Consider the following 15,011-nt stretch of genomic DNA (forward strand, 5'->3'; position numbering starts at 1 on the left):
ACTTTGGAATTCAGAATATTAATTAATCGAGGGCAGTGTGTACTTTGTATCTCATTTCTCCCATTTTGTTCTTTTCTCTCTTTATTCTTCACTGTTGATGTTCCTTTCCTGAAGTTTTTTGCCTCTTAACTTCTCTGAGCCTTTTCCCCATCTATGAAGTGGGCATATTGTTTTCTACTTTGAGGAAGGGACTGTGGAGATTAAATGAGATAACAGTATAAGGCTCCACAAATGCTGATTCTTTTTATTCTTTAAGTTCATGCTCCCTTCATTTTGGGGCATGTGAACTCATGCTTACATCTCTCTTTCATCATGCAACTTCTAATCCCTAATGAACAGAATTATTTTTTATTAGTGTTTCTGTAGGAAAATGTTCAAATACCAGAAAAACCTCTCTTTTTCCCTGCACTTCACATTCTCATACTAATAATAAGGGTATACTCCTGCCCTCCACTCCCACTTCAGAATGCCATTCCCCCAGGAGGAATGGAAAGGGAAGGTTTGGGGGGGAGCTGTTTGATGGAAGGCAAGAGGAAGGGAGCAGAACTGTATCTATATCAGTTGTAGAGCAGTTGTAATTTTCATGTTTGTACCGGATCTGAACTTGGAGGGTACTTCAGGAGTTGGTTCTGTATGTTGGAAATTAGAATTAGAATCATTTGGTGGAGGTGGAGTTTTTGCAGAAGAGTAATAATCTTTTCTCATAAACTGCTAGTAAAAAAAGTTTTATTATCTAGAATAGGCATATTTAAAGTTACCTTTTGGTTTAGCCCAATTACTAGTGCATTTTGCCCCCCACCCTTACTTTCTTAGATTGAAAGGTCTGTTCTGACTTGGAATATATGTCATCTTTTCAGGATGTTGGCATATTCAAATGAAAAGGAGGTAGAAAGTGGCAGAATTCTAGTTTAAAAAAAATTATGGTGTTTTTTTTTTTGAAGATTTTATTTATTTGAGGGAGAGAGAACAAGCAGGGGGAGGGAGAGGGGCAGAGGGAGAGGGAGAAGCAGACTCCCCACTGAGCAGGTAGCCCACTGTGGGGCTTGATCCCAGGACCCTGGGACCATGACCTAAGCTGAAGGCAGGTGCTTAACCCACTGAGCTACCCAGGTGCTCCTGTGTTTTTGATTATATTAGGTAGCTGCTGCTTTAGAAAGCTGCATGTTTAATGAGAGAGTATGTTGGTTAAAATTTAAAAATAAAACCTAGCCCAAACTAACCTTGTCATTCAGATTTTTTTAAAAATTTTTATTTACTTAGAGAGAGAGAGAGCACGCACACGTGCACACACAAGTGGGAGGTGGGGAGGCGACAGAGGCAGAGGGAGAAGCAGACTTCCCACCGAGCAAGGAGCCTGCTGTGGGGATTGATCCTAGGACCTTGAGATTACCACCTGAGCCAAAGGCAGATGCTTAACTGAGCCACCCTGGTGCCCCCGTCATTCATATTTGACAGTTTGATTTTGGCAAGGACTGAGTTAATGAGTGGTTTGGAGGCAGCTGTTGCTTCCTCATTGCAGAGGGCCTTTGTTAACTTGTAAACCTTAGTAAACGGAAATACACAGGCTCTTGAGGCTTTCATAAGGGAGTTGGAGATGGTGGTGGAGGACAGAGGTGGATGAGCGTATGTGCCAGCCATTTCACAGTGCAAAAAGGTGAGGATAGGTAAAGGCAGTGGGGAAGTCTGCCGTGAACCTGGCTTTACACAGACTGTCTTAGTTGCGGTGATGTGCAAACAGTTATACTGGAACTGGATATCCACTTTTACATCGGGCATCCGCCTGGAAGAGCGACGGGCGGCTGATGGGAAAGCTCTCAGACAAGAGGCGGTACCTCGGCAGGTGCATCTTTTCGTCTTCTGTGCTTTGTATTTGATCCTTGGCTCAGGAAGTTTTCTGATATTTGGTTATTCTGTTACTGTCTATACTATTGTTATTTTGAGCTGTGAAGGTAGGTTAAAAGATGCTACTTTATGAATTAGAGTAGTTGATTCTGGAATGAAGTTTAAAGAACAGCGTTTTTAAAGCCTTTTTACAAAGTTTTATTTTGGTTTTGAGAAATGAAAAAATCTTATTTTAACCCTAATCTTGTGTGGTTGTTTTTAATGATTTTTGCATTTGGAAGAGCCCCAGTACTCCTTGGTATCATAACACAATTGATTCAACTAATAGATGTTTCTCTTTTGTTTTGAGATGTCTAAAGAAGAGGTTGAGGTTTCACCTGGCTGTATGAAACCTGAGAGAAGTCCCTTGGCCTTTTTATAAAAGAGAATGGTTAGAAAGGCCAGGGAGAGTTCTCCTATTAGTTGTAGTGAAGAGGCTTCTTCCTTAAATGAATTTACATAGAACAGTGAATAAAAATATCTGATCTTTCCTGTTTTGTTAGAAAGTGTGTAGGGGTGTGTGTGGGGGGGTGTCTGTTTGTGGGCTCCAACAAGAGACTTTTAATAAATTTCTCTGGTTTTTAAAGCATAAAGTTGAAGGATAATGTTGGTTTTTCTTTTGATGAAGGGTTATTAATACTGTGTTTGATTAGGCTAAATTCTAACTCTTTTTCTTAAGTCGGTGTTAATGTTAAGTCTTTTTTTAAAGTATGTATGTATGTATTTATTTTAGAAAGAGACAGAAGTGAGTGGGGGAGGAGGCGGGGGGAGGGAGTGGGACAAGCAGACTCTGAGCTAAGCACAGAACCCTAGGGTGGGGCTCAGTCCCACAACTCAGAGATCCTGACCTGAGCCGAAACCAAGAGTAGATGCTTGACCAACTGAGCCACCCAGGCACCCCAATGCTAAGTCTTAAATGAATTTTTATAGAGTATCCATGATAAATATACAGTATATTGTGTACATAATATACTCACCCATATACACGTATATATGTATGAATCTATTCCTCTATTGTTACAGAGCAAATCAAATTGCTCTAGAATTTAAGGTTTTAAAACCTGATCTTTATAGTCATCAGCGGTGGCTTATATTTAAATTGTGGATGTGGAAGTCATAAAGGCTTTACAAATTACTCTTCTTTTAGATAATGTAGTTCAGGTTATTGTAGAAATGGGGGCACAGAGATTGTTTTCATTATAAACAGAAAGTAGATAAAAGGGGTAACAGTATGTGTGTAACAGTATTTTTTTGTTGTTGGTTAAATCTCTGAAGAGCTACTAATGAAGGGAATTTTAAAGGCAGTGTAAAATGAAGACTCTTTTGATACTTGTTTTGTCATATTCTTTTAATATTACCTACCTTCCCAAACAAAAAGTCACTCTTTTCTCTATGTGCTCACATGTTCAATGGGTTGTTTCTGTTGTCTGGTGAGGCACTGTGTGTATGACATTGGCAAGCGTTCAGAGCTCCTTCTCCCTCCTTGTTAAAAATTATTCTTTGTCTTATATCCCCAAATGCCAGCAGCTTCTCTTTAACAACTAAGTCATTAAGGGAGTGAGTTTAATTGCGGAAAATATTCGCAGTCTTATTAAATACGGAAAATGCAATGAACCAGTGCATTTGGTTCTAAAAGATTTATTAGCATTTTTATTCTCCATTGAAGTACCCTGTTTATAAAAAATAATACAGCTTATTTCAAAACTTGTTAGTTTGTTCCTGACTTTTTTTGTTCTTCTGTAGAATCCTGAGAAGACATTTAATTTCAGCTTTTTAAAATACCTATCTCAGTAGATTTAATTTAGCTAACTTTTGTGATATATTTTTTGACTGCACAGAAAGTTGGAGTAACTGGTCCGCCTGATCCACAAGTCCGCTGTCCCTCTGTCATTGAGTTTGGGAAGTATGAAATTCACACCTGGTACTCCTCCCCATATCCTCAAGAATACTCAAGGTATGTTCTGAGAGACCCTTTACCTTCTGTTTTTAGATTCATAGAACTCCCAACACTAGATCTTGGGGACGTTTTACTCTGCTCATTTTTACACATTTGAGGAAACTGCTGGCTTTTAAATGTCTATAGTGTAGCAGCTTATTTTGGCAGCCACTTAATCCCTGAAAATTTCTAGATTTTCTCTTCTGTAACCTGTCCAAAAGCTGTTATTTAAAATCGGAGACCTGACACATGGTCAGAGAAACAAAGGGATAGGAGAAATTTGCCTTCATATTTCACACTGCTTAAGTATAAATAGAGCTTCACTGAGTAGCCTTTTATCTAAATTTTTATAATTTAATGAACTTGGTGAATAGTTTGTTTTCCCAGGAATAATTGAACAAAAGGTATGCGATAACAGTACATGTAAATAGCTTGGGTTTTCCAGACATAAAAAGTAATCAGTCACCAGCTTTTTGGGATGAGGCAACATTTTTAGTAAAGCCAAATTGGTTTCATGACTCAATTCTGACATTTATAAGCTGTATAACCTTAGAAGTTACCCAGCTACCCTGTACCTCAGTTTCCTTATATACAAAATGGAGGTAAATATAGTATTCACCTCATAGGGTTTATTGTGAACATTAAATTGAGTTAAAACATGTAAATCAGTTAGAAGATGATAAGTGCTCAGTAATGTCAGATATTATTTTTTTCCTTTAGGGTTGAAATTAAAAGAGTTGAAAAATAAGTTTTGGTCAAAAAATTAAACTTTGAAGTATAGCAGTCACATTAATGTTCTCTTTAATTTGTAAATTATTTATGCCTCGGGTTTCCCATTTAGCAGAGTGTTGTAAGGAGTAATAAGTGCTCTGTGAGTTAAACATGTTCAGAGTGCTCGTTATGTGGCTTTTTACCTATCTAGTGACATTGCTAGTCCAAAATATTAGCACTGGCAATTATAACATTAATTTATTTAGTGCTTTACAGTATACAGAGTGCTTTAACATGATTTATTTTGAGGAGCTGGGAATAAGCTAGTATATTTGTTAAAAAAAAACTAAAACTCAGTGTTGTTTTTACTTTTTCTTTCCACATAATTTGGTAACTGTCTGGTTTCCAAATGTAAGTAGAAGTAGAAAAAAAAGGAGTGAGAATGTTATTATGGACACAGACCTCAGTGACCAAAAAAAAAGAAGAGAAAGCAAAACTTCAGGAAGCTAACACACAAGCTCATGAAACAGCAATTGAGAACCAATTATTGTAGGGTTAGTTAGCCCTAAACACTGTTAAATCTGTAAGGCAGCATTCTGTTTATATCATGGGAGAACAACAATTAATGTGAATTTGTTAAAAGAAGATTACATTATATGTGATGATATATTTATGTTGAAGGAGGGCAGGGAATTCCTCAACTACTTACAGAACTCAGGTACTCAAGGCAATTCCTCAAGAGTTCTGGATATTCGGAGAATTACGGGATCAAGAAGAAATATGCTGAGGAATTAATTTCTTCATTAGGTTTAAAATAAATTATTATTATCATTTATTTAGTGAGCTCTTTCCAAGCTGTCCAAATCAAAAAAGGGTGCTCAACTTAGACAACAGAGCTTGTTCAGTGTGCATGTATATCAGCTGGTGCAGGGATTGTGGTACAGAGAGATTGAAACCATAGGCACCTTGACTCTTGCACTGAAGGGGAGGAGAGGAAATTGACTCAGAGGTGATATTAGAGAGCCAGCCTTAGCACCTGCTTTTCAAGAGAATGATGGATGAGAATGGAACCATGAGGCTGTTGCCTTTTAACATCTGAAAAGGCTTCATTAAAAATGTTTTTTATTCTGATAAGATTGTCACTAGAACCTGATCTCTTAATCAGGTTTGAGGGAATTGGTTATCAGTTTATTCTTAAACATTGCCTGCGGAAAAATAATCAATAAATAGGAGTCATAGTAGAAAGCAGCAATGGGATAGGAACTGTACAATTTATTAACTTTCTTAAATAAAATTTTAAACATTTTCTGTACATTTCTTTATCCATTGTGTGTTCCCTGAATTTTCCATCAAAAAATATTCTATAGTTTAATAGATTCTTTAGTAATTATGACTTTTTGTCTATTCATAATTCTCTTAGTTACATTTAAAAAATACATATGTCTACTTTTAAATGAGTTTAGGCTTGTTCTATTAAACTTGAATTGGCTAAAATGCTTAGAGACCTTACGTTTACCAAATAAAAAACCTATGGCCTTACTTTGTTAATGACTATTTATTGTTCTGCGCTAAATTACTTCTAAGTTATGTTCTTAATATTAAAGGTTTTGAACACTTTTTTTTTTTTTTAAAGATTTTTAATTTATTTATTCGACAGAGATAGAGACAGCCAGTGAGAGAGGGAACACAAGCAGGGGAAGTGAGAGAGGAAGAAGCAGGCTCATAGCAGAGGAGCCTGATGTGGGGCTCGATCCCATAACACCGGGATCACGCCCTGAGCCGAAGGCAGACGCTTAACCGCTGTGCCACCCAGGCGCCCCTGAACACTTTTTAAAAAATTAAAAATCCCAAAGCATGCAAGAACAGAACAATTACAGCAAATAAAAAAGAAAAGATCCCAAACAGAAAATCTTTTGGGAAGTGGGATTGTGCATTATTTCCCATAATATCCAGATACTTGTGTGTGCATTGTATAGTAAGTAATCTTGCATCTCTGACGTAAAAAAACAAAACAAAATGAAACAACAACAACGAAGCCAATAATGCTGCTTCATTTGGAGCAGTACGATTAAGTCGTGGGCACTGAATAGTATAAACCAGAGTTTGAAGCCTAAGATTCTCCAGCAGGGCCGTGTGATGCTCATATATGGCAGACAGGTTCAGAGAGGACCTCCTAAAACATGACATAGATGGGCTGAAGGCAAGAGTACCTGTGATCGTGGGATATCCTACTCCTGAGCTGTTTAGAACTTATTTCATAATAACCTTTTTGCAAGGAGAGCATACTGAAATTCTAAAGGACGGGTTCCATGTAATTGAGTAGCTTGGGGAGTTTCCTCTCCCTTTTGATCCTGCTCCTGACTTGATTTGATGCATAGATTATGTACAGCCCCAGTTACTAAAGACCAGCATCCTTAACGTCTTTGGGTGACCATTAAATGGTGAAATAAAATGAATGAAAGAATAAAACTCTTCATAGTATTAATCATAAATTAATAGTAGCTTTGGTTACCATCATTGAGCTTGGTACTGGACTAAACATCTCTGGAATAATTCTGTGAGAGGTAAATACTACTGTCTTCATTTTCCAGACCAGGTCCAGCAAACATATTCAAGACCATGCAGTTTATAAGTGGAAGGACCAAGATTTAATCTCACTTTTCTCTTACCACATAGCCATAACCTTTAACCACCAAGCTTGCACTACTCCATGTAGCATCTGTATCTACATTGATCTCGCATGGCTTTGACCATAATCTTTGATTTAAGTAATATTTGATAGAATTTTTGTTGTTGTATTAAATTTTTACCACAAGTAGACGTGTTTTAAAGACTACACAAATTGGTTTTGTCTTGGGCAATGTTCAGAAGCCAAGAAGATACTGTAGGAGTTCCTGGGAAGAGTATATTTGCATCATCCTAGAAGTAAGGGAAGCAGTGCTTCTAAAGCGCATTTAGTTGTGGCCCAGTCCTGACTTCACATCCTAGGGTATCAGCAAAGTGGCTGACTCTAGAATCAATTTCAGGTATGGAAGCTACAGCCCATGATGCAGCTGATCAAAGCGACCATACGCCTATTTGATAGTCAAGGCCTAGATGCTCTGTCAGGAAGGCAGTGACAAAAAGCAGCACCCAGCAGTATTCTTTAGGGCTGAGAGTGTTCATACTCTCTATAACTGCACTTCTTTGCGTGTGATCTGGTGTTCTTTCTATATAATGTGTTTTTTCAATGAAAGAACTTCAGCCATTAGGTACTGTTACTAAAACATTTTGTTTTTTCTAGGAGTTTTATCAGATGATTCCCTTTAGACTAACAGTGTCATCCCAGTGGGCTTGGTTATAATAAAGTAAGAGGCTTTATTTTAAAATGTTTTCAGTGAGAACTGAATTGGAATCAAGTAGATTATGATGCTTGCTTTTACTTTGTTATTTTTCAGATACTAAGATTTGCTGGGTTTCTTTTTTTTAATCAAGAAAATATCATACAGCTTGCTATTCCAAGGAAATAGCATGAACTTAAAATTTACCTGATAAGACTTGGCAGTAATTTTTTTATAGATCTCATTTCTTTTTAGGTTTTCTTGAACAACTTGCTTACTGCAGGAGCTTTAAAAATTAGACCTTCTTTCATAGACCTTACAAAATAAGTTGTACTTTATTTTCATGTCTCTGTCCCAAGACCTAAAAGTTGAATTGGATGCTTTTAATTTTGGCATTTATCTTTAGCATAATCTGGAAAGTTTAGTGGTCTGTCACTCTTCCCTCCCTTCCTTTTTTCCCAGGATTTTGTTTAACGTTTCTCAGATTCACATTGTAGGGAATATTTAGTTGTAATATTTAGCCCTCAAAGCGAAACTGTATTCATAGATTCTTTTATATCTTTATGTTGCAACAAGTTAGAATTGCTCATTGAGAACTTAGCACAGGTAAATAAAGGTAAGGTAATAAAGGTAAGGAAGAAGGGGATGGCATTTATCACCCAGGGAGAACCTCTTTCTACCTTTTCTCGCAGAAGAAGAAATTATGCCAAATCCACATATTCAGGAAAATAGTCTGGCAGTTGTGGGTCGGCTCTGAGACTCGGTTATTATTTCTAGTGCCTACATTAGATGATGAAGTTTATAATTGGGGCCATTTTGTTTCGAGATTTTTTAATTCTGGTGGTAAAGAAGAAAAAAGCTATCTATCTTACTGCCGTTCCTTCTCTGAGTAGTGGAACTTGAGGCAGCATGCAAAGGAAATAAGCAGAGTCACCTAGGAAACCTTTCTTTTCAGTGCTCTTGGCTCCTGTTTCTTGACTTCAGTTTTGTAATGTCAGTTGTTATTTGTTTTACTCAGTACTTTATTTTGGAATGACTTTTGTACTAATGACGTAATTTCAGGTTGTATTGGTTTGTCTAATATGAGAAATTTTGAAAACCAGTATTAGATATTGTAGATGCTTAGAAATATTATACCTCAGCAGTTCCCTGGAAACTTTTAGTGTGCTGTGAATGACAGTTTTAAAAGTAAGCTGTGAGATTGTATAGGAAGAATGAATTGTAAATCTCCAAGGGAGAAGGGAAAAAAGTCACATACATGCCTTTTTCCATCCTTATTTGAGCACGAAACACTTAACTGCATACAGGACTAGCGCTCCATGAATACACCTTGGCAAAGGCCTTAGTTGAACGTTAAATGTTTTCAGATAAAGTATAATTATGTTTTAAAAGTGGCTTCCAAAGTAGTACTTGAAAAAATAGTGTGGTCTTCACACTTTAACAAATTAGACGTTTTTGCGTGTTAATCAACTTTTTCTTTAATTCCAGTGTAATTTTTTTAAAGCATAGCTAACCAAACCGATAACTAAGTTAATGAGGTTTACTAAAATTTCCTTCAGTTTCAGTACGTATTATTTGAGAGAAAATGCAGTAATTTGTTTGGATTATAATTTTTGTTATCATATTTAGTATTTTTGTATATGTAGTTTTTAATGATAGTTTCAGATCTCAGATTACCAAGGCATGACCGATTCTGGGCCCAGTTCGGGTGCAGGGAAGTCTCTGTGCTGAGGATAAATGAGGTGTGTATTTTATAGTAGAGAGCCACATGGTCTTCTGGATTAGACTAAAATAGGTATAAAAGTCACTGACTTTTAACTTAGGTTATATTTTTCCATTACTTTATGAACTGATCCAATCACTTTATTGCCTAGCTCCTCATAAAAGGGACATTGTAAAGAAGTCCTATTAAATTACTGCTAAAATAGCATGACTATTATATATAAATTAATAACAACATCTGAAAGAATAATTTGAACTTTCATTTCACTTGTTGAATAATAGACTTTTAAGTTGCAGGATTTAATGGGATATTTAACTAGAGGGAAAGCTAGAATTTCAGGGGTAGGAGGAAGGAGGTAGTATAGTGTGTCCTAACTTGAAAAGACATATTATTATAGTTTTATACTTAAAAAGATGTGTAAAGTCTGCTTTTATAATACCCACTTTATATCCATTTTACTCAGCACTCTATACCTAGTGCACCTAGCACAAGGTCTGACACACAGTAGTACAGTTGACCCTTGAGTTACACTGCGGCTGGGGGCACCAACTCCCCACGCAGTCAGAAATCCATGTATAACTGTTGACTCCCCCAAAACTTAACTAATAGTCTACTGTTGACCAGAAGCCTTACCAATAGCATAAACAGTCAAGTGATAGATATTTTGGGTTACATATATATTATATTCTTAGATATTTTGTGTTACTATATATTCTTAGAATAAAGTATTCTAAGAATACTTTGTGTTACTATATATTATATTCTTAGAATAAAGTAAGCTAGAGAGAAAAAATGTTAAGAAAATCATAAAGAAGAGAAAATACATTTATACTACTGTGTACTGTATTTACCAAGAAAAATCCATGTATGAGTGGATCCACACAGTCCAAACCCATGTTGTTCCAAAAAAAATGGATGAATGATCAAATAAAGGAAGAAAGTATATCTTGACAAAATCTTCTTCACTTATTGGGGTGTTCTGAAGGTAGGCTTTATTTTCTACTTAGTAAAGATTATCAAGGAGGGAAGGATATGAGATTTTCATTGTCTGCCAAGTGGGTAACTTTTAAAAAGCCTGGGAAGTATTAGTCTAATAGGAAGATCACTGCATTGGTTATTTTTACTTCTCACCCTTGCCTTCCTTGTTAATTAGTTGGATGCCATTAACCAAATTAGTTTTATCTGTAGTTTGTTTTCTCTCTTTCATTTGATTAATGGGGATGACAATACATTCTCCACCTTTTTTACTTGAGTAGTAATGAGAGTCAAAAAGGATAGTTATGGAAGTTTACAGTCTTCTAAAAAGCCCTGTCTTTTTTTGTTTAATTATTATTTACAGGTTGCCTAAATTGTATCTTTGTGAATTCTGTTTAAAATATATGAAAAGTAGAACTATTCTCCAGCAGCACATGAAGAAATGTGGTTGGTTCCATCCTCCTGCCAATGAGATTTACAGAAAAAATAATATTTCTGTCTTTGAGGTAAAGTAGATGTTTTATAGTTGTCTTCCTATCATTTCGAATGTAGTGCCACCTATACTGTGTCTAATTGTACTCGTTTTTTTTTGAAATGTTATTTTACTGTTGTACTCACGATTGAGTCCAGTAATTCAGCTGTTATGAGAAGCAGAATTAGGCCAGTCTGAATGATACCAAGGTCACACAAGCTTGATCTCAGAATAAATTATTCTGTATTTCAGGATTCCATTTGATTATAAAATGCCAACTGATTGTTTATGTTTAGATGGGATAAAATTGTGTCTTAGAATCTATGAAATGGTATTTAATGAAAAAATTTCTCTTGCTCTATGTAAAGGAATATTTTGTAGAGGTATATTTAATAGCTGTAGTAAACCTTATTTTGTAAAGATATAAAAATATATTTTTTTCACTTCATCATGATGATATGATGTAGGCTATGTCTATGATTCTGTGTTGTTAGTCATGGGTTTTTAGCTTCTTGATCCTCAGTTCTGTGGTGTCATTGCCAGGTGTTAATTGGTTACCTGCCATGTATTCAGTTCTGTTGATGACTGTGTTGATAGAATTTCAGATTGTCGAGATCTGCTCAGTCTTTAACTTTCTTGATTTTCCCTACACCTTCATTTTAGGTGAGCAGTAGTGGAGCTCTTCACCTTGGGGGGAGGAGGGAGGGTGTGGTTTACAATACTGTTTCAGAACACCCAAGAGCAAACTGCTTCTCACCTTAAGCATATATTGGTATGTATTTTAAAAGAAGTAATACTAAGTTACTGAAATTGTTGAGGAGGTTTCTGTCCTGAAATATCAGTGTCTCAGGGTTTAATGTGGGCATCCATTGGCATTTACATAGAAGAGCAAGCCCTGGCAACTCCAACAGCACGGGTGTGTGTCAGGAGAAATGCACTTTAGTGCTCCTGATCTTGACCAACCCAATTCCAAGAAATACCTCATTTGCCAGGTTCCTACCTAGGGAACCTGCTTGCTGCCTCTGGCACTAGTTACTCCTCCTGAAAATAGCTTTGTCTGAGGTAAATCTGATCGTGGTGGTCAGACTGCATTGCTTCTGGCTGCTGGCATGGACTGGACTATTGTTACACCTTGTTTTACTTAACAAATGTATTTTAGAAGAGGTTACTTTTAGATCTTTTGTTGAATTACTTTAAAAAATGAATCAGATCAGTTTGCCATCTGAGGGTTTACTGCAGCCAATCTTGTTATAAAAGCAAAAAGTGCTATTTTTAAAAGGGTCATCATTTCCTTGTCTAGCTAATCGTACTTTGTTGAAGTACAGTATTTTTATATGTTTAGTTGTCTTACAACAGCAGGTACCCTAATTCTGCTGTTGAAAGGGTAGCTTCCAAGTTCTGATCACTGACCGCTTCTCTTAGGGTGGACTGTGGATACTCACAGGTATTTGTAAGTGATGTGTATTATTATTCTAGAACTAAAGAGCCACTTTCCTGATCATTTTATTCTATTATCTTCCTCTAGGTTGATGGGAATGTGAGTACCATTTATTGTCAGAACCTGTGTCTCTTGGCAAAGTTGTTTCTTGACCACAAAACACTCTATTATGACGTGGAGCCATTTCTTTTTTATGTACTAACACAGAACGATGTCAAGGGCTGCCACCTTGTTGGCTACTTTTCTAAAGTAAGTATATCACCTTAAAATTTGTTTGAATTCATATGGAAATCTGAAACAACCTTTGTCAGTTCTCACAAGGAGACAGTGCACAATGCAGCACTTTCCGGGTACCATCTAGCTTTTTGGAAAGAAAAATAGAAGGAACATTCAGAAACATACCAAGTGCTCGAAGGTGCTTAGTAACATTCAACAGACTATACTCTCCTAGGAACATGAGCTGCCGTTTATACTCTAGAGAAGTTTTTAAATGACCTCTATTCCCATGGTAATAATAGATAGAACTTGTGAAATAAACACAGTCATTACCTCTCTGAGCTCTTTCTCAGTTTAAATCTTCTCTTCCTAGTTTAAATTTGAAGACTAGAACTAAGAATAAGAAGCCATTTTTATTCATGTATATTTTCTCTCCTTCCTATAATCTTCCATTCTCTTGGGGAGAACAAAAGGTGTTTTTTTGGTAGTCAGACAACATTAAAGATGTACTTTTATTTAAGCTAGCCTATGATACAATCTAACTGTGTGAAATAGTTAAGTGGAAGTACCAGCTTTCTGTTAGTCGGCTGTTTCAGAAGTATAATTTTATATATATTGCCTGATTTCTAGAAGCGTCTATACCCAATATTTTGAGATTGTTTTCTGTGAAGTTAGGTACAGCCGATGGGGAGATGGGGCTGTCCTGTGTAGCACCAGAGCAGGAAACAAGAGAATCTTTGAAATGGTGGAGGAATTTTCCCATTTCTGGAGTGCCATACTGACTCATCATTTATAGCTTTGCGGATTGATTGGGACTCAAATTCCCCTGCTTATCTTAGGCAATGGCATACTGTTTTTGTGTTGCAGATGGTGTTAGATGGCATAATTTTATTTTACATTTTTGTTCTCCTGGGATGGTTGCTTTGAGGGTAATGGCAATGACTTAACGTAGTCCTGTCTCCTCCCAGTGGGGTATTTTTTTCTTGATGCACATGCTATTCTCAAAGGACCAGGGCTGTGGTTTTGACTGTTAGTCTTTGTTTCTTAATAATTAGCATTACTATTCAGTCTTACTCACATGTTATTTTAAAACTTTCTTTACCAGGAAAAGCACTGCCAACAGAAGTACAACGTTTCCTGCATAATGATTCTTCCCCAATACCAGCGTAAGGGCTATGGCAGGTTTCTCATCGATTTCAGTAAGGATTATAATATAATTTTTCGTTATCTTTTCTTGTGGACCTTCTGTATATATATATTTTTAGAGATTAGAAGATTTATCGGCTGCTAGTATGTTTCGTCATACTGCAGTATGGGACTTTAAAACCTTAAGTCATGAATTTTTTTTCTTTGATTGGATATGAAATATTTTAAAATAGCTTATATTGAATACCAACTTTGATCTCTTGCAAATACTTTGAATTTTCAACTCTTAATTTACAGGTGGAACTTAGTTTTATGATAATTCTAACTCACAGCAATACTCAGTACATTGTATAACTACATAAAAGTTAGTACAGTAAAGAAGTACAGCACTTGCTTTATTTTTGTTACCTAATTATCTGAGAAAATGTGTATATCATTTTTTAGTTACGGGCTCTACCTAGTGGTTAAAATATGCAGTGCACCTTAAAAAAATCTTAAATGGCATAGGAAATAATTTAATCTGACTTAAAAATTGAAAGCTAAACAGCTCTAAAAAGTCATTGTAGAATTTGAATTTTGTTTTACGTGTTGATAGTCTTGCTTAGAAAGTAAATATATGTTTACAGTAAATTTTATATTGATTATAACAGTGATTTTTGAGCGAATGTTTTGATACTGGCAGTTCTTCTGAATATCAGATGATTTTATCACCAGTGTTAAGAAGTTAATTCTCAGATGAACCAGTTCAGCCTGTTCTGGTTGGCCTTAAACTGTACTCCTGACCAAATTTTATTGGAAATACATGCCGTTGATTATTTTGTACATTTTCTTGGCGGCCTTAGATTGGTAGTAGAGAGTACAACTCAGATTATTTCTCTTAATATATTGTTTTGAAATAGGACTCATGTTTGGCTGTGTTATGCCATTAAGTAGCAAGTTAGGGGAAAATATTTTACTATACTAATTAGTTATACTTTTGAGATACACAAACAGCAGTCTATGATTACAGTATTTGTTTTCATTTGCTTTTCCTAATGTCATCTATTTTTCCCACATTACCATTCACAGATTGCTTTTAGTAGTTTCCTTTGATGACAAAATCTGCATTTCTTCTGCCATCTCCATTGTTGAAGCTCTCTCTTAGAATTTATCCCTTTCTCTTCCTGTTCTTGAGAGTCGTGCTCTAGACAGGA

General features: G+C 36.1%; 1 protein-coding gene across 2 annotated transcripts in view; it reads left to right on the top strand.

The window, feature by feature from the left end:
* Positions 1-15,011, top strand: part of KAT6A (lysine acetyltransferase 6A) — a 112,261-nt gene that overhangs the window by 83,200 nt on the left and 14,050 nt on the right. For both annotated transcript variants that reach the window (XM_045779186.2, XM_045779187.2), the window contains exons 9-12: positions 3,720-3,835; positions 10,911-11,052; positions 12,544-12,705; positions 13,778-13,871. In XM_045779186.2, coding sequence (XP_045635142.2) covers positions 3,720-3,835; positions 10,911-11,052; positions 12,544-12,705; positions 13,778-13,871 — 514 coding nt within the window. The remainder of the gene's footprint in view (positions 1-3,719; positions 3,836-10,910; positions 11,053-12,543; positions 12,706-13,777; positions 13,872-15,011) is intronic.

The sequence above is a fragment of the Ursus americanus genome, chromosome 27 (assembly GCF_024610735.1).
Source record: "Ursus americanus isolate L20-20 chromosome 27, mUrsAme1.1.p, whole genome shotgun sequence".
Lineage (NCBI taxonomy): Eukaryota > Metazoa > Chordata > Mammalia > Carnivora > Ursidae > Ursus > Ursus americanus.